At 38.1% G+C, this 23,804-nt stretch overlaps 1 protein-coding gene across 6 annotated transcripts in view; it reads left to right on the top strand.

The window, feature by feature from the left end:
* Positions 1 to 23,804, top strand: part of LOC131060909 (uncharacterized) — a 191,911-nt gene that overhangs the window by 134,969 nt on the left and 33,138 nt on the right. For 5 of the 6 annotated variants that reach the window (XM_057994354.2, XM_057994350.2, XM_057994359.2 and 2 more), the window contains 2 exons: positions 5,002 to 5,175; positions 5,264 to 5,446. In XM_057994354.2, the coding sequence (XP_057850337.2) occupies positions 5,002 to 5,175; positions 5,264 to 5,446 (357 nt within the window). Of the gene's footprint in view, positions 1 to 5,001; positions 5,176 to 5,263; positions 5,447 to 23,804 lie in introns of those variants that run through there. The other variant, XR_009110462.2, reaches the window with a different exon arrangement.

Below are 23,804 nucleotides of genomic sequence, written 5' to 3' on the forward strand. Positions count from 1 at the left end.
TTTCTTATATCAAATGTAAATGGGCTTTTAAACTGGGGAGCTAAGTTTAAATCCACAAGACATAATAAAGTATAGAAACATAGTAAAATACCACATACAACAATTGAAGACAAGTACAAGTTTCCATGACTTTGAAGAAGTTATAACACTATATCATGGCATCTCAACTGAGAGGATGTTTTTTATAACTTATTAAATAGGAAAGAAAACTACTTACATCACACTAAAAGCTATAAGAGAAAAGAGAAGAAATAAAACTTGAGTTGCCATAATTGCAGAGGAACTATGTAGAAGGTGTGTGTGAGTTTGCTGAAGTTCCTTTTGGTATAAACTAAATTCAACTTCTTGTTGCTGATCACCATCAGCTAGTTGTTGTAATGATGCCCTGCAATTTCAATTACAAAAAGATATCAAGCCAATTTCAATTGATCTAGAAAATAAATTAATTCTCACAATGCATAACCATGCAAAATTAAATAGCAGCCAACTTTGATACCATTCATAGCATACCTACAAACAAAGAAGGAATAACTACACAAATATCACTTTGATACCATTAATAGATTGCAACTACAAATATTGCAAATATTGAGGAAAATGATTCTCTAAATTAGTATTGATATTGATATGAAATAAACTGATTTTCATAAATGGGTAAACCTTAGTTTATAGCAACATAAATAGTTTCCCATAACAAATAGATACAATAAGTTTACAATTACTTTTTCACACTAGCTACCCATGTAACCACATTAAGAGTGACTAGCAACTCATTGAGTATTCACTTCACTCAGGAGCATTTGTGAGTTGTTTGCGGAGACAAGATATTCACCCTTGGACTTGCCTGCTATGCAGGTTAATTCTCTCGCAAGTATTCATAGAGTTTTTGACAAGTAGTCTTTGGAACTTGGCTTAAACACTACAAATGCACAGCCAAGACTGAAAAATAATGCCTCCATAGTCTATTTAATTGCAATTGCTACTTGTTTGTTGTAATGTCCTTAATTATGGATTTTGAACAATATGCAAGTTTTAGAATATTTTTGTGGATAAGGAAAGTGAAAATAATATATGAAAATGCTGATTATCCATGGTAATTTCCAAAATATAACACTTATTTATAAATGCTGAAAATAGAATATGAAACTGAGATTCTATATTATGCTGGTAATTTATGATAATTTTTAGAGTATATTACTTAATTAAATAGTAAAAATGAATGCAAAATATAAATCCAGATCCTATGCACAATTGCTGGTCAAGAATAATGATTTTTGATATTTTGTACACATCTTTATTCAATTAGTGACTTAAGTAAACAACAGATCCAAAGGATAATGATGTCACAACACATATAAAGCCCTTATGAATAATTTATAATAGCAGAAGTTACACATCTTGTACACACAAGAAATAAATTATAAAATTGGTAAATTAATCCTCAATGATAGCACTTAATTAGGCAGTAATAAATGAACCTATTGAGAATATATTTTGTAGAAAATCAGATGTTAAACAAGGCGCAGGAACAACAATAAATTTCCAATAAAAATCAAAAGTACATCACCAGCCATGAGGCATGTATGAGCTGCTTGAATGCTGGAAATTTACGCATATGCAAATTAAACCTCCTTGAATGTAAATAATACTTGCCAACCTTTGAAATTCTGCAACAATAATGATAAAAAACTCTAAATAATAATAAAATCAGCATGTTTTCTATAGCGGCACTATAGCAGCAACATGTAAACTTGAAACCCAGACCAAAAATGCTGATTTGTTGATGTGGAATAATTTGCTTGCAAATATGAATTGGACAACAATGTCCAAATAATCCAACTAAGATTCTTGAGGTAGAATCATCTCAATTGAAGATGAGGGTTTTCATCCCCAAACTCACTACAGAATCTAAGAAGGTTTTCGTCCTCTAGAATTTGCCAACCAGGTTTTTCATCTTTGAGAGCTTTAATTTGAAATTTATATCCAAAATGATGATCATGGATGATTTTATGTGAGCCTTGACTTCTCTTTTATAGGTGCTATAATTTGGCCCCTCTATATTAATTATTTTAATTTTTCCCTCCTATTAGTTAAAAGTGTTTTTAAATTACATCCAAAGGCCCTTGTTCAAATTACATTTTGGAACATTACGCAGGGCCCAAAAATAATATTTAAGCAGCTATCGTGTTTGGGCCCTTAATATTGTTGTATACCTATAAATGTTTTAGCTATTTTACAAGATTTTTAACAAATTTTCTTGTTACTATGACATAGGAATTTATTCAATGTTTATTGTTGTTCCTTCATAGCTATCGTGTGTCTTAAGTGAAGTCCAATCTCTTTGGGAGTTATTGATTGTTTGATTAAGTTAAGAAGTGTGAAGTTGAGATATCAAGATTTAGAGAAAAAGAGTTGTCTTAAGTATCAAGAAATGGCAAAACAACTTTTGGGATGTGCTTTGTGAGGCATGCAAATTGACTAAGTCATGAAAAGCGGTTCTAACCTCAAAAGAACATGCTTCTCTAGTTAGAGCCAAAATATTTAGTGACAAAGGGTCCCAATAGAGCTTGCTTTTGCTTGGCTAACTATCCTCAAAAGAGTGATTTTTGGAAAATTGCTTAGCTAACCATATCCTAAGAGTGCTTTCCAAAACCATCCTCAAAAGGGTGCTTTTCAAAAAATTGACTAAGTATCAAAAGTGGTTATAACCCCAAAAGTGTCTGCTTTAGGTGGTTATGCCATGTTTTGAAGTCTAGAAGTGCATGCCTTTGGCATATTTGCTAAAAAAGTGCCCCTTCAATTGAAAAAGAGCTTAGCATGTCGAAATTACCTTTTAAGTGAAAACGTAGCTTAGCAGGTCAAGCATGTGCTTTTGGTCACTTAAATGAAAAGTGTAAGGGTTAGAGGAGGTCAACTTCAGAATTAAACTAAAAGTGCTCCTTTAAGTGAAAAAAGTGGCTTAGTGGGTTAGAAAGTGAGCTTTTGGTCATTTAAGTGGAAAGCGGAAGGGCTAGAGCAGGACAACTTCCAAATTAAACAATAATTATCCTTGAAGTGAAAAAGGTGGCTTAAGAAGTCAAAAATTGTGCATTTGGTCACTCAAATGAAAAGTGGAGAGGCAAGTCAACTCCAAATTAGAATAAAAAGGTGAAAATTTCTAAGTGACAAGAGGTTCAAAAGCACACTTTACGTCTCATTGCCAGACATCCAGTTATGAGAGATTTGCACTTGTCAACATGACCTCCTAAACCGGAAAAAAAATGCCCTTCTTTTGACCTTCAAGATGTGAAGAACATTCTGTAATACCAATCATAATGAAGTTATTAAGCACGAAGAATAATATAAGAGAAAATAAGATATCCATACTTGATTGATGAGCCACTTCAATGGGGCCACCTCCCAAAATCATACAATAAGACCATACCTTGCAATATGTTGCTGAACGACTACTTACAACCTTCTATTTATAAGTACTTGATTGAATGAGCCACTTCAAGGGTCCTACAGAAAACCATACAACAAGACCATAACTTACAATATGTGCTGAACAATCACTTACAAGCTCCTATTTATAGGCATCATTGTGCAATATTAATCCCTTAATCACAATGAGGGAAACCTAACTTGCAATAAATATATTTAAGGACTAATAAATGACTAAATAAGGATGATGTGAGCCATAGTTGGTCATTACATTTTTCAATAGATTCATTGGGTTAAGGGTGTAGCATAAAAGTTGTCTCATATTTTCAAGCTCCAACCCATGATTTACTTCCTTTCAATTAGTTTTAAAATAATCTGTTGCCGGGGATGCTCATAACCTGGCCTGCACCCATATCGAGTGCGTTCGGGTATGAGTTCGCCCTGGGGTACGCCTGGGTACTCCCAGGGTGCATACCCAGGTGTACCCAAATGTACTGAGCACCAGAAATAATAAAAAAGACTTTTTAAACTTTTTTTTTGCATCCAAAAACCCGAAAACGCCCCAATACAAAGATCATTTTGCTCTCTTCAGTCTCTCTTTTTCATTTTGGGATTTTGAAGGGTAGATGATATATATTATATTGCATATGACATAGTGTTGAAATTCTGAACTGTCAATTGGCATTCAATGTTTATGTTTATCACTACCATTTTGGCATTTGGTATTGAGCAATTATGAAGTCATACTATCAAATGTATTTAGTTTTACAATTCTATATATTTCTTTAATTTTTAAATTTTTATTTTTGTACACACACACCGTACCAAGGAAAAAAATTTACCTTACTGGCATGCCTGTATGACGTACCCATACTTGTTCCCATACACGTACTGGCAACTTAGAAAATAATCTATATTTTGATTTGCTATATGCTATTGCTTCAAATTCTGCCATTCAGGTTTCATGGTAATTTCATACGGCCTGTTGTTTTGAACACATATATATATTTTTTTATTTCTACAAAATTTGGAATATTGTCACACACTTGGAGGTAGATTTTCATGAAGGCAAGAAATCAAATTTTAGAATGAAGATCTTTTGTAATGTGAAGATGTTTCTTTAATAAAGGTAATGTTACTATATAAAGTTCTGTGACATAGGAGTTTCAAGAGTGAAGTTTAGCTTTCATGGCCATATACTTTCTCAGGCAGCCTCAGGTATTATGGAGGTTGAGCTTCATTGACATGTTTATCTCTTCTACAGTTTAAATTCATTGATGTTTCATTGGAAGATTTGGTTTTCTCATGCCCACCCTTTAATTGCACAGCAATGGGAAATAAGAAAAGAATCACATTTAAAATTAATCATGAACATCTGGAAAAAATGTGTATGGTTTTATGATTTGCATAGCAGATACATGAGGTCAGCTGTGTTTTTGTTTTTAATATATTTCTTCTGTAGAGCATGTTCCAAGGTATAGGGCCAACTTTTGCTACAAAATGCCAGAACTGGGTTAGGTGCATTTTAGTTCAAAATAAGTCATTTTATGGCAGGCATTGATCAAGTTTCTGATGCAGGGTCTGTTGCAAAGTGAGAGAGAGGGAGATCGTGGTGACAAAGTAGGCTTTTATGGAAGGTGCTTGCTGCATGCTAAATATTCCTCAAACCATTCAGACAAAGTCAAATCCAGAGATAATCTGCACATAAACACTCAGTCAGAAAGTGACCAGGGAACCTGTGCTCGCACAAAGGTGACGGTTGGATTTTCATTTCTCAAATTGAGATGCATGGTTAAACATTTGTTTCTGTGAAACATATTTGACTTTTTTTTTTTAATAGGGTTATAAGGGGCGTAAAAGCTGGGAGGAAGCCAGGGCTGAACTTCAAAGACATTCTGATACAGAGAACACAAGAGTGGTAACTCAGGAGCAAATAAATGCCTGGCTTCATATCAATGGCCGCAAATCGTGCACAAGGGGTTTTATCAAATCTCCAAATACAGATGTCAAATCTGATTACAGAGTATGTGTTTGGTTCTTGCTTCTGTTTACTTTTGTAATCTACATTTGCTTCAACACTGTGATAACCTCTTTTGTTTCAATTAAATGTTTAGCAGCATTTTGGGATATGTTGCAAAGCTATGTTTAAAGGGTCAGATGGTTTACAGTTTTGAATATTTGTGAAGATGAATATTTGTTTTGATTTGATTTGTCTGTAGTTGCATCTAATTGTGCTCACAAAAGGGTTTAATAAATAAAGTTTTATTCTATTTCTAAAACACAATCCTTCTTAGAAGACAATATCTCTGCACTATGGAGGAAAAAGTCAAATGATTTTTGCCTCTTGTATCAAGACTCGGAAAACATCAGATGAAAGTCCACTACTTGAAATTCCAAAAGATAGAATTTCACCACCAGTGGAAGTAGTTTCTACTTCAGGGATAGTACCTAGCTTATTTAAAGACCATGAGGTGATGTTGAAGAAGATAATTTATAAATAACATTAGATCAATCACATTTCGTGTTTCTTTACGGACTTGCAAGGATTTATAAACCAGATCCTTGGTAGTCCAAGGGACAATTTTATCTTTAGTGAAAACAAAATTATAGATCATGCAAAGGAAAACTAAGACACAATACACAAATACACATTCAAATGTGCAGAAGACTTCAACAAATATGTGCAAATTTCTACTGAATATAGAAATGACTAGGGTACAATAGATGAATACAAATATCAAGGCTAAGAATGAGTATTCCCATGACAAGAAAGGGGTGAAGATATCAAATTAGTCTGCCTAGACTTATGTATATCTTGGGTTGTTCCTATGATCTCCAATGTAAGGAGTTGAGTGTCTTTGTGTATGATATGGTTACATGAATGTTACAAAGAAGTGGTAATGGAATGATTCATTTTGCACAATAATTTGGCCTTCCAAGTGCAGATGGTTGGGTTTCTAATGGATGGGTTTCTATGTCTATGTCTTATAAGTGAAATGGTATGCAAGTGTCATGTGTGTTAAGCTAGAGACTACATGAATGGCCATTGCACACTATGTGAATTGTTGTAGATGTGTGATGGAGTGCCGTTGTTGATAGCTTGATGTGTTGAAGTAATGGCAAATGTTGCAAAGTTTGTTTGATTAACCACCTTTGTTTGGGCATTTGTGTATGGATGGAATGCTGTGGATAATTGAATTGTGTATCCAATATTTCTCATAAGACTTTCCAAACTGGCTAACAAACTTAGGGTTGTGATTGGATACAATGGATGTTGGTAGTGCAAAATGAACCCAAACAGAATTGAAGAAGATATGCATGGTCTTGTTGTGACAATTTCACACATCGCCCCATTGCAAATGGGGACCCCCTATTTTTTAGGCCCTCTTGGTCTTTTGGCTTTTTTTCTTTGGGTCTTTTCGCGGTAGTCTCGTCAGTCTCCTCCAAGTCTGCAAGTGAGTGGGTTCAATTTGAGTTTGCTTTTCATTTGAGCAATTTTGGCCAATTCTATGGCTTGTTTTGACTGTTTTAGGGTTTCCTGCCTTCAGTCCTAGATTTTAGGGGTTGTTTTTTAGGGTTTTGAGAAAATTGAACGTTGCATTGGAATTAGGACCCTTCAAAGAACCTCCCAGTGAAATTTGAGCGAATTTCGAGTAACTTTCTATTTTTAGAAAGTTAATATTTTTTAGGGATTTCACTGCCCCTCGGATCGGTCCAATTTTGCCAAAAATCAAATTTACTATTTTTAGTAATTTCTATTTTTAGTAAGTTTCTATTTATAGTCACCCTGCGTCTTGTTTTGGCTCTAACTCTAACATTTTGAAAAAGTTTCTATTTTTGGAAAGTCTATTTGTGTCAGGTCTGTTGTTCTCAAAATCTGATTCACTTTAACATCCTTGTAGTGACATGATAACTCTGTATGTAGAAGAGATATTAAAGAGAAGGAAACTTCCAGGACAACATATGACAAGGTTTGATTAACCTTCTACACTTCGGACTTATTCAAAGTCTAGGCGGGTATACCTTTGTGAACTAAATTCACACTTTTAAAAGATAAATCCACAACAAACCAGTCCCAAAAACCAGTGGATCTAATCACCTTAAAACTAACTGAAACAAAGGAATGAAAATTGTACTCATGTTCAGCATTGACCTACAAAATATGTAATAGACAACCTCGATCTATACTAGTGCCTTATCCAAGGTCACAAAGTCATCTAAATTCAAACAATACTTCCACAATCAAATATCTCTACATATCCCATTAGTTTGGCTTCTATAGATCCCTATATATGCCTGACACGCATAAGAATTTATTCATACCACATTAAACTGCGCTCATCAAGATTCAAAGCATCCCACAAAGAATTTACTGGTAGAAATGATTCCTGCATATTTAATTCCCCTCCTGAAGAGAAAAGCTAAGAAAAATATCTACTGAAATTTGCCTTACAACCCTTATTCAAACAAAATAACCCTAGATTATTCAGAATGAAACAGTAAACACTTGCAAACATATTTGAAGACGACACGAAGTTTAAACTCAAAACCGATGGTTTGTATATTGATATTTTCTTCAAAAAGTATTACAAAAACTTTCGAATATTCTCCATTAAAACTAGGAAAAGCCCAGACAAATTTCTGCAGCGTTTTCTTACAATTTTTTGCGATCCTTTCTTACTAGTCCTGGTATCCATTTATAACAACATGGATGCACATAGCTTTAGACTTTCCTAGGAGAGTTTGTTACAATGATTACTTCTCTAAAAGAATTAGTTACAAAGCCTTTTACAAAAGCGGTTACAAGTCCTTTTCAACCTCCGCGGCTTCTTCTACTTGTTGTCCAGTTGCAACCTCTTCTAACTGCTCTACATCTTGTATGGCATATTTTCTTGTCCACTCATTGTATACATCATCAGCTGGCCACGTGAAGTTAATCACTTTTGCTTTTGCCTTGGCTAACCTTTTCCAAGAATTCCTCATTTTGTTAGCCTCTGAATTGAGAAAACCATAATGAGATTTGATTCTCTCTATCTCCTCAATTGTTACAACAAAGAAAGAAGCATCTTCTAAGTTAATAATTCCTTTTATTCTAACTGACAATTTGGCTTCTAATTCCTTAAGCCATACTTGTTTGTCCTTCAATTGATTTGGGTTGACAAAACCCCCTGGAAGCAATTCAAAAACCTGATCAGTGTACTCCTTTTTGTACAAGTTGATCTTCCTGTCTGCATTATCTATTCCTTTTGCTATTTTTACTAGATCCTTTGTGGTGTCACAAGTGGATTTGATAATAGGATCAGCCCCTGCTTCATCATATGATACACAAATAAGCTCCAAATCCTGCTCTCTAGGCTTCCACTTATCAAAAATAGGCATTAAAACAGCCTTATCTCCATTAAGCTCATTCCACATATCTAGAATTTTGCTCATGTTGTTATACAATAATGAGGCCCCTATGGTGTCAGCAAAACTTAAAATTGTAGTCCTTACTCTTTCCTCATATTTCTTTGCATACAGGGCCTGAGCCTGTTTTAAATTCTCCAATTCATGAGGAGTGATTTCAACCAATTGAGAGCTAGAAGGTGTTGGAGATGGTGGAAACTCAATAATGGGGCTGGTAGGTGGAGGCCTTGCAGGAGAAGTGGAGATCATCAGTGTTGAAGACTCACCTTGATGGTACTGTCTTGCCAACTGGCTTTGTAGCTTGGCAATGATGTTGTCTTTACTCCTTACCTCTTCCTTGGCACTATTATAGGCTTTTAAAACTGTCTCCATTTTAACCTGGAGATCTGCCTTTTCCTTAGCCTCCCTTTCTGCCACTGCAACACTAAATTTTGCAGTCTCTAGCATAGTGCTAGTAGCTTCCACTACCCCAGTGCTCTGAACTCTTTTTACTATCATTCCACCAAGGTAACTAGACCCTGAGGTGTCCTTATTTCTCTTATTCTCATCTCTTTTAAGAGACCACATGACCAGTGCAACATTGTCTTTGCTGAAAGTGACTCCCTCCATAGGTTTGGTCTCTTTTCTCACTGCTTCCAATACCAAGGCATCTGCTATGTCCCATTCCGGGAGAATGAGTACTCCAGCCTGTGCCACCATGTCTCTTCCTTGCTCGGGAGTGATGGTCTTAAACTCATCAATCATTTCTTGCTTTATTTCCTCCTCCACCACAGCTGGATCTTTATGGGGCTGCTCACCTTTTCTCTTTTCACACCTTGCATTATACTTGTCAATGTTCTGCTTCCACACAAACTGCTTGAAAGCTCCTGATGTGACAAAGTTATCATCAGCCAAGAAATCTTCACTGGCTTGTTTGATCTCAGGGTCCCATTCTTGGCCTTTGAACTCATTAGCAGTGATGTTCATTTCAGCAGTAAGGGGCTCTTCTGGCATTCCCTCTTCCACTTCATCATATGTATATGCTATTTCTCCAAGGCTGCCTAACTGCAACAGTTGCTCAGCTACTGCTTGTTCATCTCCTATATGAATAGGGGATTGAGGAGAGTACAAAGGTTCATCAGATTGTATTTCTTTTCCCACTCTTTGTTTCTTTGGGCTATCTTGAATGTCAATGACATCCTGTATCTTCCTCTTCCCCTTTGAAGTAGAGGGCTCCCCCGTTGTAGGCATCAACACACTGTAATTGGACTTCTTATGCAACATGTAGTTACCAAGAGGGATTGCTCTGGTTGATGCAGACCTACTTAGAACCAGTCTTGCTTTCTCAGGGTTGTTTTTAATTACAACCTCCCTCTTTTCTTTCAAAGTCTGCATCACATCCTCAAAACAAAGAATTAGAAACTTTATCTTGTCCTCAAAAGGGTGGAAGCTAGACAATGGGTCATAGCTGGTATCAAATTGGTGTATAATGTCTAAGGCCCTTTTGTAGGCCACCCACTTTTCCTTCCTCAGTTCTTGCTCATCTATGTCAAACTCATTCCTAATGAGGTCTTCAGGAAACTGGAATTGATGGGGTCTACCTTTGCATATTGCCCTCTTTCTAAACATGCCATTGAAGAAATCTTCAGGGTCAGCACATCGGGATACTGCAGTTGACAAATGATATGGTTGAAGGAAATCTTCAAAACACTTCCAACCTCCTTTAATTATTACAAATTGGTGAGCTATGGTAACTGTAGGGAAAACGGTCCCTTTACCTCTGCCTCTTGCAAACCACCAATCTGCCTTAGGATCTCTGCAATTCCCACTTTAAGAGGGACCTGATAGGGTAACAAAAATGGAGTGCCTTTGAAACCATATACTCTGAAAAGTGTGGAGACAGGTTATAAGTAAATATCACCCCAATTGTGAACAATTTTTATATTCTCTGCAAACTCTTTTGGCCTAATAAATTCCAAAAGAACCTTGGGGACTCTTGGATTCTCTGAACAGAGGAGAGTCCTAATCTTAGATGCAAAACACTTATCAAACTTTAAGAAGCTTGCATCTTCTCTGTCCCATGACAGCACTGTACTCCATAACTGCATTGGCATCTTTTCTCCGTTCTTCTCTTTTACAAGATCCATTCCACTTGCAAAATAATCACCACCCTTGAATAAAAATAAATGCATGAGGAGGGAATACCATCCAAAGGGCCTATCTACCTTCCCATTCTTTATTCCTATCAATCCTTCATGGATAGCATCAGTGATAAAGGAAGCATAATCAAAGGTCACTGCAAGAGAAGGATTCAAAATCTGAGCAACCATCAGCATGTAATGAGTGGGCATATTTGCCTCAGCACCCTCTCCTAAAATTTGGCAAAGTGACCAATATAATCCCTTGGCCCTAAGGGTGAACAGATTCAATGAGAAGGGCTCTTCAGTATTGGGTCCCACAACTGTTAACCCACCTATCTTCACAAAGAATTCTTTAAGAGGCCCGTTTTTAAGGTGGTTCCTCTGCACACTGTATACCTGAGCTAGTGATTTAAAATTAATAGGCTCTAGAAAATTAGTAAATTCACTAAGCCCAAAAGCATTTCTGAACTCCTCATTATTTATTTCAATGAGGGTTTTCCCATTTATATCTTTAACACTCCTTGTAATTGGGTCATAGTTGTGTGCAATTTGAGTTAGGAGATCCATATCCATGAATACTCCAGGGACCACTAATTTGCCAACATCCAACTCCCAGATACTGTTCTGCGGGGCTGAGGAGTTTCTCATGCCAAATCCAACTTTAAACAATCCCAACCCAGACAACCCAATTTGAGGGTCTCTTAGCCAGTTACCTTTATCATATAATCCCTCACCTATTTTTAGGTGAGGAGCTCTTGGCACAAGTTCTTTTACCTTTGTGGCCACATTAGTTGACAATGTCAACTGTTCAAGGAAGTCATCATAGATAGCCCTCCCCTGGTAATTAACCTTTCCTGAGAATTCTCTCTTAGGTGCCATCTTAAAAACTATGCAAACAATCTAATTACTAACCCCAACTGTTCAGTGACAAATCAAGACCTCAATTAAAACACACTGTTAAGTGATTGCCAAACAAGAGTATAAGAGAACCTGTTTTTTGCTCGAAGAAATTAGCTCTGCAACTGAAGAAATTAGCAACTATTGTTTAGAATGATACCTTCATTCAATTGATACGAGATCATATACGGTAGTCGGGCTCTTAACTGCGACATTGATACCGCATGCTTCGGCCGTCCCTTCAGAATTGAATTCATAGAAGAATTCAAAAATTTCGCTCCAACGGGTCACAACATGCCTGTGTATTTTCCTTTTCGCTCTTTCGCCACTTCGCAGAGCATAACGTCCTAGCAACTTCGCTTAACGAAATCACGCCATCCGTTTGATCAAATGAAACTTGATCGGTCTTTACACTGTCTTAACATCTCTGCCTTTACATCGGGCCCGACTTCCTTTTCGCCATTTCGCGGGCTTTATCCCCCGAGCACTTTTCTTTTGCGAAGCTATGCCAGGCGTTAGATGGGACTCTAACCGCGCGGCCTTTAACCCTTACTGGGACCGTCAGCTTTTCCACTAACCGCGCCTCATCCTGACGGTTAACGGTTTTTCACTATTTCGCATAGCTTAACCCACTTTCAACTTTGGGCCACGAAACAACGCGAAGCGTTGGATCAATCCTGAGATGACCATCCTTTAAGCGAGACCTTTATGCTTGCATCGCTTACCCGCTCTCCCACTGGTTACCAAATACCACGTGGCACTCAACCATTAGCCTTGGAAAACTCTTCGAGTTTAATTCAGAGTCAGCCACGTGTCGTATTTCCCTTATAACCGCCGGTTACACCTTGGCGGGCCCTCAATCCGTTTTAAACCACGTGTCAATCGACACATCACCATCTAGCATTACGCCGAGAAAAACCTTCTTTTCTCTTTCGCCATTTCGCGAAGCATATCCCTCGGTTAATTCGCAGCCACGAAACAACGCGAGCCCTCGGATCAAATCAAAGTTGATCCCCTTTTACCTTCATGCTTTATCTGTTCTTCGGGCCCCAAAAACCTTTCGCTGTTTTGTAGGTTTTAAAGCACAAGCATTTTACCTTCGCGAATACACGCGGACCGTTAGATTACATCTGACTTGCTCGATGCTTAACAACCTACTAAGATTCGGCAGACGTGGGCCCTCTGTCTCAGCTCTATCCACCTGGTGTCTAGTCATTCTCGAACTGACATGTCAACCTTTTATTTGCTGAGAGAAAACATCGGATTCCACCTCATCCTTGCCACCTGCATCTGCCAGGTCATTTCTTATCCCGCAACATGAGTCATCCTCTTGGACCCACCTTTTAATCCTTAGATCCGACTTGCTGACTACTTTGACTTTCTGCCACGTGCCATCATCCTACTCGCCATCTCAACCAACTGGACTGCTTGCCTGGAACGCCATGTCATTTCGCTGTTTCGCGAAAGCTATCTTTCGAGCATCTCTCCTCTGCGAAGCTGCGCTAGCTGTTAGATCTTCGGGAACCTGCGCATCTGTTATGCTCTTTATAAACCTCTTTTGCTCGGGCCAAAAACCTTTCGTTGCTTCGCGGGGCATAACACATGAGCACCTATTGGCCACGAAACAACGCGAACCGTCAATCTCTCTTGAACTTGATCACCTTTTAACCATTTGAAAAGTCTCCACTGTCGGGTCCCGCCAAGGCTTTTCGCCATTTTGCGAAAGGTATTTCACTTGCTAGTTTCGGCTGCGAATCAACGCCAGCCGTTAGATCTTGAGCGAGATGGAAACTCGTTAAACCAGACCAAATGCGCACCATTGAACACGCTTTTCCTTTCACTATTTCGCAAGTCTTAAAACACTCGCAACTTCGCCTAACGAAATGGCGAAAGCCGTAGATCCATCTGAGAGCTGCATGACACTTACTGTGCCCGACAACATTAGAAAGAAAAAAAAAAACACAAGGCATGGATTTTTTAATAATTATTCAATGACCGCCTGGGCAAATGACGAAGGGGGGACACTTCACACGACCCCAAGACCCATTACTTAAGTGGATAAAGTAACGTGAGAATAGAAACCAGAGGGTTTTTGATCAAACATTGAGCGATTTTAAAATTGAAACCCTAAACCCTTAAGACCTAACACAAACTTGAAGCAGTTGATAGTGTGCCTGACTCAAAATTTCAAAAACTTAGCCAATTATGGGAAAAGAAAACCCATTTCTTAAACAGTGATAACAAGGTCCTTGTAGGCTGACACTGAAGACTAGATATGCACGATCATTTCTAAATCCAGAAAAGTCAAAGAGTAGGCAGAGTGATCAAAATTTGGTTGTGTGGGAATCAGTCCAGGAATGGAAAGCTTGAAAATCATCAAAGTCTGGAAATCCACCTTTATCCCTAGAATGGCATCCCGAGTCTGGAAGTATTTAAAATTGGTTAAGTTCGAGGTGAAAAAGTCATGAAATGCCTCCTCCAGATGGAAAAATTGCCCAGGTGAGTTAAAGGGCGCTAAAATGAAGTCAGCATGGAAAGCATGAAAAATGATGAATTCCTTGATCACATGCAAATGGCGTCCTAGAAGGAAGGTTGGCGCTAAAATCACATGCTCATGGAAAGTCAAAGATTTGTGAATTCCTTGACACATGCAAAATTCTGCCCAAGGATGGAGTATGACGCTAAAATGGAGGTGTCTTGGAAAACTTCAAATTTGGTAAATTCCTCCTCTGAGTCAAAATTCCGCCCATGCTATAAGAAGGATTCCAAAATCAAATGGACATGGAAATTGAATGAAATGAAGAATTCCATCACCAAGTGAAATCCACACCCAGCTCAAGAATGAAGAAAATTTTCCAAGGGAAAGGGGAAATTGAGGGCTAGGAATGGAATGAAAAAGCAAGATTTCCCCCTAGGAAAAAAATTGAAAAATCCATTTTTGGGCATCAAATTACATCCAAATTTCAAAATTCTTTCAAATTTGGATTCGTGAGAGAATTTTCTCTCTCCTGGAACTTGGAGCCCTATTTTTGGAAAGTTCCTAAAAAATAGGAGATGGTGGGAAATCATAAAAAACCTCCCTCCAGAGCAAGGAAAGTTCGAAAAATTTCAAGAAAATTCATGGATCAAATTTTTCTCTCCTAAAGTTTTCTCTCTCCAGGGGTTTCTCGCCAAGTGGCAGTTAGGTCAGCACATGTTGAGTCAATGGAGCATCTTTTTGCATGCAGCCGTTGTGTGAAGGCATAGTGGTGCATTTGTTGCTGGAATATTTGACCATGGTGGCGGCTAATTCATTGCATGGCAGCCGTCATACTCAATGTAGTGGTGGAGCATCTTTCGCATGGAACTATCGTATTCAAGAGATGATGGAGCATTTATTACACATTGGGCGAATTTGAAAGAAGTGGTGCATTTAATGCACAATGGATGCCATTTTGGGCACGTAAAATTAATTGTATATGGGCATGATGGGTTATTAATTGCTGATTCCCACCTTGTTGCATCATGTGTGGGGAATGTTTTTGGGAAAACCCTAATTAGGGTTTGCATGTGTCCTCAAGGAATGAAGCCTATATAAAGGGGTGACCCCCTTCATTTGTAAAGGGAGGAGAGATTGTTGTCAAAGATTGTTGCTAAGAGTTTTTGAAGCAAACACCTAGTACATTGTTCTATTGTTGGTGTGTTCTTGTGTTGTTTTGAAGCTCGCATGGTCTCACTCTCTTCGTATAGATTAGATTTGCTTTCATGTTGGTAGCTGAACTGGATTTGATAGGGTTGTTTGTTGCAAAGTCCGTGCTCATACTTTTGGTGTGTAGCTGATTGTTGCATATTGTGCAAAGTTAGCCTGAGCCTCCGTTATATGTGTATGTTTAACTTCGATTACCATTGGAGATTGTTCGATTTGATGGTTTCTATTGGTGATTTGAAAATCCTTAACACACCCTCTGAAGATTGCACTGCCTTCGTGTAGTTCTGCTCTGCTGGCAAAGCGAAGCGTGGTTGGATTTTGCATAAGTGATCCCGTCTCCTTGTTCGTAGGATTAGATTTGTCTTAGCCTAGTTTTCTAAACCTTTCACTCATTTACTTACCGCATATTTTAAACACCAAAATTCCAAAAATAGAGCTTTCATTGCAAATCATTCACATAGAAATCCTTGAACCCGTAAGTTTGTTAAGATCTTCTGTGAGCATACGTAAGGCCCCTTGGGTTAACAACAAACCCATCAACTAATTGAGTCATGTCCACAGGCAAAAGGATCCTTGAGATTAGCCTTTGATCTTTCTCTGCAATCTTAGCATTCGGTCTAATTTTAAACAAGAGAGAGTGAAGTGACCGTTGGAAACTTTATTCTGTGTTCAGCGTAGTCCTAAAAAACACGTCAATAGGTCTCTTATGCAATGATGCTTTCCTTGCAAGCAACCATGACGGCTAGCATAAAAAAATTGTCTTCTACAACATAGTTTCATTTTGGTCTTTAGCAAAGTTCCCAGACTCGGACTCGGCTCGGACTCGGCAAGGCCGACTCGACTCGTGACTCGGCTATGACTCGGCAACGACTCGGCAATGACTCGGCAAAATTAAAAAAACCTTGAAATTAAGAGATTTTTAACAATTTAAAACTTGTTTCATGCACCCATTATTGAATAAAGCCCAATTATAATGTGTGCTAGCTTGTTATGCCATGAAAGGCATGCTGGTAGAGTATCTACTTGTTTGGGGCTTCTGTTTAGTATTTTCTTTGGCCAAATTGAAATTTTGGGAGCACCAACATGAGACATCATGAACATCTTCACTTGGAAACTGTAAGGAATGCTTGTGTATGGTAGCATTAAATAGTGTGCTTTTTGAACTTAGGTTTTACCTTGGGACTATAGTTGACCTTGGTCTTTCTTGGACCTCTTAGTTTTTAGGCTATATATATGTTGGATGGAAGGGGGAATTGTGAGGCCAGAAGGGTTTGAAATATGCTCCTCAGAGACATGTCCCTTGCCAAAAATAACCTTGTGCCCCATGGGGGGATTTTTTGGTATGTGGGGATAGGTAGGAAATATCCCCAACTCACCCCCTTTTTTCAAAATTTTAAGAAACATCCCTGTTGTGAGGTACTCACACATCGCCCCATTGCAAATGAAGACCCCCACTTTTTGCTTTCTAGGGTTAGCTCTTTTAGTTTCGTTGTTGGTCGTTTTAGTGTCTTAGCCTTTGCATTGAAGGGATTGAGTTTCTCAAAGGTCATCAAATCAGGTGGATCTCCTCAAGGTGGAGTGAAGGAGGTTAGGTCAGTTGAGTGATTAGGGGTTATTTAGATCATTCCTAGGGTTTTTGTGTACTATCTGGTCACGCTTCAAGTTGCTCAATCAAACCTTGGTTGAATGCATAGTGTCCTCCTAGGTCCCATCCCTTACATCATGGTCAGAGTGAACTCGCCTTAAAAGTCTGGAATGTCATCCTAATCCTGAAATGGCCTGAAATTTGACTAAGTCTGGAAATTTGAAGGATCCTCCAAAAACTAAATTTTGCATTATAACTCATGGAGGTCCGAAACCACTCTCAAACATCCTGACAATATATATGGAATATAACTTAAAGTATAAGAAAGAGAAAAAACATAAGGAAATGTCACTTATACTTAAATGTTATATTCCATATATGAATCCTGACAAAGATACTAACTTGTCAAACAAGTCAAAACATTGACCTGTGGTGGCCGAGTTTTGGAGCTTGGACTCGGCGAGTTTTGCCATAACTCGCCTGACTCGCGAGTTAGGCGAGTTATGGTCAAAACTCGCCGAGTCCAAGTCCCGAGTCAGCAAAACTCGCCGAGCTTGGCTCGACTCGCCAACTCGGCAAACTCGCCTGACTCGCGGCGAGTTTGGGAACTCTGGTCTTTAGTCATAGATAGTCACCTAATGAAATCCGTACTTATAGATTCCTATGTGATGTCCCCATTTTTGGGTTTTCTAGCATTTCAGTTGGCTTTGTTCTTCTTGGTGAACGTATGTTGCCAATGAGCTCAGTTAGTCTCGAGGACACTTATGCATCCTTCCAAAGTGATTTTTGGCTTCTGGTGTATTTTCTAACATTCTTGGAGAGAGCATCTATTTATAGTAAGTCACTTGGTCAAGCTTGATTCTTGATTCCAATGCTTCTTGACAATATCTGCAACTTGGGTATATTAATGGCTTTATTTTAATTGTTTTACTAAGGATGCTTAATTTTTTTTTTAAATATTTGAAAAAATGCCTTGGTATAATAGCTCATTGGAATTAGAATTGAAAGTTTTAAATGTTGGACGTTGCTAAAGTGACTTTAATGCTGGGAATGTTTAAATAATAAAATAAATCACTTTCTGAAGTAATAAGGCTTATTTAATTTATAAAGTGATTTTATATTATAGTTTTTAGAAAGTTCCCCAAAAAGGTTATAAAAGGGGTTGGTGAGCTCATTTGGTATTTATGCAAATTATTACATTTTTCTTTGGTGAAACCCCTTGCGGTTTGGAGATTGAACTTGGTTCATCTCAGCCTTCTAAAGGATGAAAACCCTATTGGAGAAGATTGGCTATGGTGGTGAAGATCCTCCATGGTTAATAACTTAATATGCTGAGATTCATTTAGAGTCTCAGTTTGCGCAGAAAGGATTTACAGGATTTGAACAGAAGATTTTTGCCATTTTGTTCAGTAATCAAATTAATTGGAATCTTACAGTTAAGAAATAAATTCGCTGAGTTAATTAATGGTGCTGTGTGTGCAAGGTGAATTTGGGATAAGTAATTTGTGCTTTGTGTGCCTTGTGAAAAGAAGGTAAATATTATTTGTATTACCAGCTGAACACCAGCGTACAAATTGGTGACTTCCTTAAAGGAGTCGTACCAACCATTTTCATGTTGAAAAGGGCCAAACTTTCAAAAAGTTGAGTAAAGGAGGAGTGGCAATGGATGTTGAGAATCAACAAGTCTTTAAAAGAGTCCTATCACTATGTGTTCCCTAGTGGGACCAAGATTGGCTGGCGTAGCTTCCCTAAAATAGGTTGCAGCCTTTCCCTGCTAATATAGTGTATAAATCTGCCATATGATTACTGATGGACTTTAGGCGTGACCTGGCATCCTTGAAAGTGGGCGATACATTTGTGAGTCTCCAAGACCTTTCAAACCCCTATCATGGCTGTTGATAAACAATAAGAATCAGCACAGCGCTTTATATAGGAGCCATACTTGTTGAGAAAGGGGACAAACAAATTTAGGAAGTGTTGGAATTGATGCTGATTGGTGCTATGGTTTATTTCTGTTGACTGAACCTCCAGGTCAGCACTATTTTGGTTAATAATAATTTAGTGTAATTGCTGTGTAATTTAGATGCCTTTTTGTAACAACAACACAAGAAGTGGAAAATAATTTATCTGTGATCATTTGGTGCAATAATATTTGAGTCTATGATGTTGTTATCAGTGTAATGATTGGAAAATTTATGTCATGATAATTATTTACCGTAGCTTTTTTAAAGAATTGAAAGAACAAACTTAGATAGGCTGTGAACAAACTGCACGACGAAATGTAAACACCATCAGTCTCAGACCGACAATAAAATATCACTGTATTTGCAATCTGAAAATCATATGAACAGCACATGGGCAAATTGTTTGAAATAATTCTTGAACTGCGAAAAATAAGTATCTGAAAGCCTGTTTTTTCTTGTTTCAAACTTGGATTGCATCTTCATTGTGAATGTTACTTGGAAACTATGTGACATTCCTGCAAACTATTTGACAAATTGTTCACCGTGAATAGTGCAAAATTTTTTGGGTTAAAACAGGGGTGTGTGCTTACATCTTAAGGCTTTTGTGGTACTACCAGAGGTGTGTAGATCCTTCCTATGCATGGGCTTGACGATGCAATAGGTAATTTAGGGATTGATTTGTCACTCAATGTTTGCATGCATGTGAGGCCAATAGAAGTTTCATAGCACTACCAATGTCTTGATATAAATTCTTGCCAAAATTTGCCTCCTAGATGAGTCTTTGGTGAGGTGCGCCACTTGGAAATAGAGGTGCATGAGCTTAAGAGAAGCTTGTTGTACAAATGAACCCTGCTAACCTATTTATGTTGCACAAGTGTGGAGTCCAAGTTTTTTGAGTAAAGAGTTTCCCAATCAGAGAAGTTGTGTTTGCATCGATGTAGCTCTATAATGAATGTGTGAGTTGGAGATAGATGAGGTAATCTCTCGACTTATAGCCTCTTTCCTTCTTGTGCTTGATCACTCGATGGAAGTGTTGTAAATATGTCATCCACTTAAGATGACACACGTTTACTAGCTTGGCCTGTGTATGCAAAAACTAAAGTTGCCCATGATTTGAATAAATGATAGTCTTCTTACCCAAAATGTAGTGGTGCTACCACTTGAGAGGTTGACCAATGGTATACAATTCGTTTTCATAGGTGTAGTAGTGTTGAACCATGTCATTGAAAGTGTTTTGAGTGATATGCAATTGGGAGCCCATGTTGTGTGAGTATTCTGCCAAGAGCATAGTTAGATGTAGTATTTCAAATCATTAAGGGTTGTGCAATGTTAGGCATTGCTAGAATAGGCATTGTGTAGAGGTGTTTAAACTGCTTGGTGGACATTTTTATGGAGGTGTCGATTGGAAAACTTCTTTGGTAAACATATTTTAATTGAGCAACAAGGAAATAAATGAGAATTTGAAAACAAATCCATGGTAGAAATTCACAACTAAGAAAAAGTTGTGCAATTCAGTGGTGTTTCATAGTATTTGTTGAAAATTTTTTACACCTGGGAGGATGTGCAAAATTGTGGTTCCAACCATAGTGTGTGAGTGTAAAACTCTCCTAATTTAGGGAAGGCTCCCCCTTTTAATAACACTAAGTAAATCTAATTTAATCTAATTTGGGTTGGGCAACAACATTTCCTCTTTTTTCATAAAAGATTATATTCTTTTCTCTTCCTAGAAAAGAAACAACAATTTTTAAGAAAATGATAACAGCAGCTTAAAGCAAAACCTAGAGAGGAAATGAAGTTTCCTAAAAGCACAAAGACTTCTGTCGCTTCCTTCGGGATGGGAACACAACAACCAAGCACAAAGTCTTGAGTTTCTACAATCCTATCCACCCTTTTCAGAATGATTAAATAAGAACAATATACAACATATGGCAGCACAAAGTTTGTGAGTATGATGCACCTTCAAATCACTTTAAGTGAGAATAACCACAAGCACAAAGTCTTGCAACTCTTCTCAGATTTTAACCACTGACTAAACTAATTCAATCTTCAATATTTGCAGCACAAAGTCTGCAGATATTTATAGTGAAGCTCTTCTCAACAGTTTTTCACAATTTCAAGCAAATACAAAGCAATGTCTCACTATGACATAAGAACACAATGGACACAAAGTATGGCTTCAACACAAAGTCTGAAATTCCAAACTCTTTGATATTACTTGAGAGAAAACAGTTTACAAATATAAAGCTCAAAGTCTCTATGATTGCAAGTTTCTGTAGAGTTTTCTTGCTGGCTAAAAAGATGATAAAAATTACAAAGGGCACCCTCGTGTATATATAGGAGAGGGGCTGAGAGAAAAATGTGGGAGAAGTCTAACTTACTAAGACTTTTTCCACAACTAACTAACTATGACTAATTCAAATTACAGTTCTATTGCTAACCAACTTGTAATTTGCTTACATGTAATTGCAATTTATAAAGTTACAAGTGACAATTCACTTGCAATCATGAATCTTGACATTACATGTAATTTGTCGAAAATAAAATGCATAAACAAAATGCAAGTGTCAAAAGACACTTCTTATTCTTTTCCATCTCTGGCCATGAGGGATTGTAAACTGTTGATGGATTTCTGCAACTGATTAGGATCGGGACCCGCTATATTCTTGTCAACCACAACAGTTTTAATGATAACATCAAAATATCTGACTGTTATTTCCTTGTGCTCCTCAAGAACAATTTGCATCTTATCAAAGAACACTTGGTAGCTCACAAACTTGTGGATGGAAGCTACAGTAAACTATTTTGATTCTAGCTCCTGGTGAAGGCTTGACACTAAGCCAGTAAGTATCAAATCTTCCACATGTAACTCTCCATCATGACTTAAAATCTTGCAGCGCATTTTGTGAAAACTAGAGAGGATATCCTACTCAACTTTATCACTCATTTCAACAGTAGCTTGCACATCTTTGATGAGATCTTTGATAACCAAAGACTTATTTGTCATAAGCTCATCAAACTTTATGTATTTCTCCCTGCTTGGAATTACCATATTGTTGCACAAGATTTCCAGCTTGATCTAATCCATCTCATGCCAGATTTTGAGATCTTTCTCAACTGAGACTAGACTTTGGTCAAAAACTTGCAAAGTCTGATTCAACTTTAATTTTGCTACTCTTACATTGCTCAACACGTGCAATGCTTTCTTTACCACCTGAGTACTCTGATCAATTGGTTGATCCACCCAAGAATCAACTGCTTTGGCCTTTTGAGAAGCTTTCTCCAATTGCTTAATAGATTCTTCAGATGTGGAGGAGGTCAAAGGATCAACTTGTTTTGAAGAATTAATGATCTTTTGGATCACTATGATGAGCTGAGAATTCTTTTCCTTAAGCTCATTTTTCTTTGCTAGCAGCTCATCATAACTTTGGACTAGTGAAGCTACTGAATCCGTGGCATCATGCATAATACCTATATGTTTCTACTTTCCAAGTTCTATCTTGGTGAGCCTGTAATCTGTTAGCTGTATATCTTCTGGCGGTTTCTCAACTAAAAGCTCTGCCACTTCCGCATATTTCATTTTATTGCTATCTACCACCACCCGCAAGACTAGATTTGGCTTCTGGGTAGCCTTGGGGTTAGGTTTCTTGATCTGGTGGAAATCAAATATGTCAGGAGAGACCTCTTGCTTCTTCCTTTTGGGTGTAATTGAACTCAACCAAGGAGGTAGTTCTAATGAGTTCACATTTGAGACCGCAGTCGTGGTTTGTGAAGAAACAGGCTTTGCCTATACCACAGTTGTTATTGTTTGCCCTCTCGGGTGAATAACTTAGAACATAAAGTACATAATGCAGAATGATAACGCCATAGATATCAGACAAGTATAAGAGATGTATTTCCATTCATAATTGTTTTTCGGTTACAAGTTACATTCGGAAGTATATAAAGATACCGAGGGGGTGCGAGCGCCAACCGTCGCACCGCAACGACCACCCCTCAGTTGCCAACTAACCAAAACAATTACACATAATTAACTAGTCTTATGTTTGTGTACAATAATGCTGCTAACATCATCCCCCCCAAAAGAAAAGAAGTCGTCTCCGAACGACTTAATACAAAATAGAGATGACATTAAACAGAACTGTTGACGCCAGTCGAGCCCGGAACTTATGCACCTGTTGCGTCCTCGCTTGAAAACCCTTTTCTGCTACCATCCTATGCTCAAGTGCGGATTTCACCATTAGTGCTTCCTTTGACATCACAATCCTCCTGTGCCTAAACCAAACTTGTCTGCAAAACATGCTTTTCAGTCTCAGCCTCCACCAACTGCTACTCAAATGACACTGTCTCCCTAGCCAATTTGTCCTCGATAGCCACCGGCGTTGCCCTCTCGGCGTCCAATTCCTGGGTATGCTGAGCTAAGTCTCACGCTAGTACTGCCTCCAACCTGGTGGTTAGCTCCTCCCGAGCCCTCTCTGCATCCACCAAGGCAACCTCACGTCCAGCCGAGACCTACTCCAAGTTCCTCAAAGCGTACCATTCCTGCCTGGAGGTGGCCACAACCCACTGGCACAAAGGCTAGGAGACACCTCAAATCCTCCATCACACTCCCCAAAGGCTAATAACTGAAATGAATAACTCCATGGTGTCATACAACTGCGAGGACTTGCAATGCCTTCCCTCAAACTCTGTTTGTTCCCAACCTCCAAATCCGTCTCCCTCTA

The sequence above is a fragment of the Cryptomeria japonica genome, chromosome 5, assembly GCF_030272615.1.
Source record: "Cryptomeria japonica chromosome 5, Sugi_1.0, whole genome shotgun sequence".
Lineage (NCBI taxonomy): Eukaryota > Viridiplantae > Streptophyta > Pinopsida > Cupressales > Cupressaceae > Cryptomeria > Cryptomeria japonica.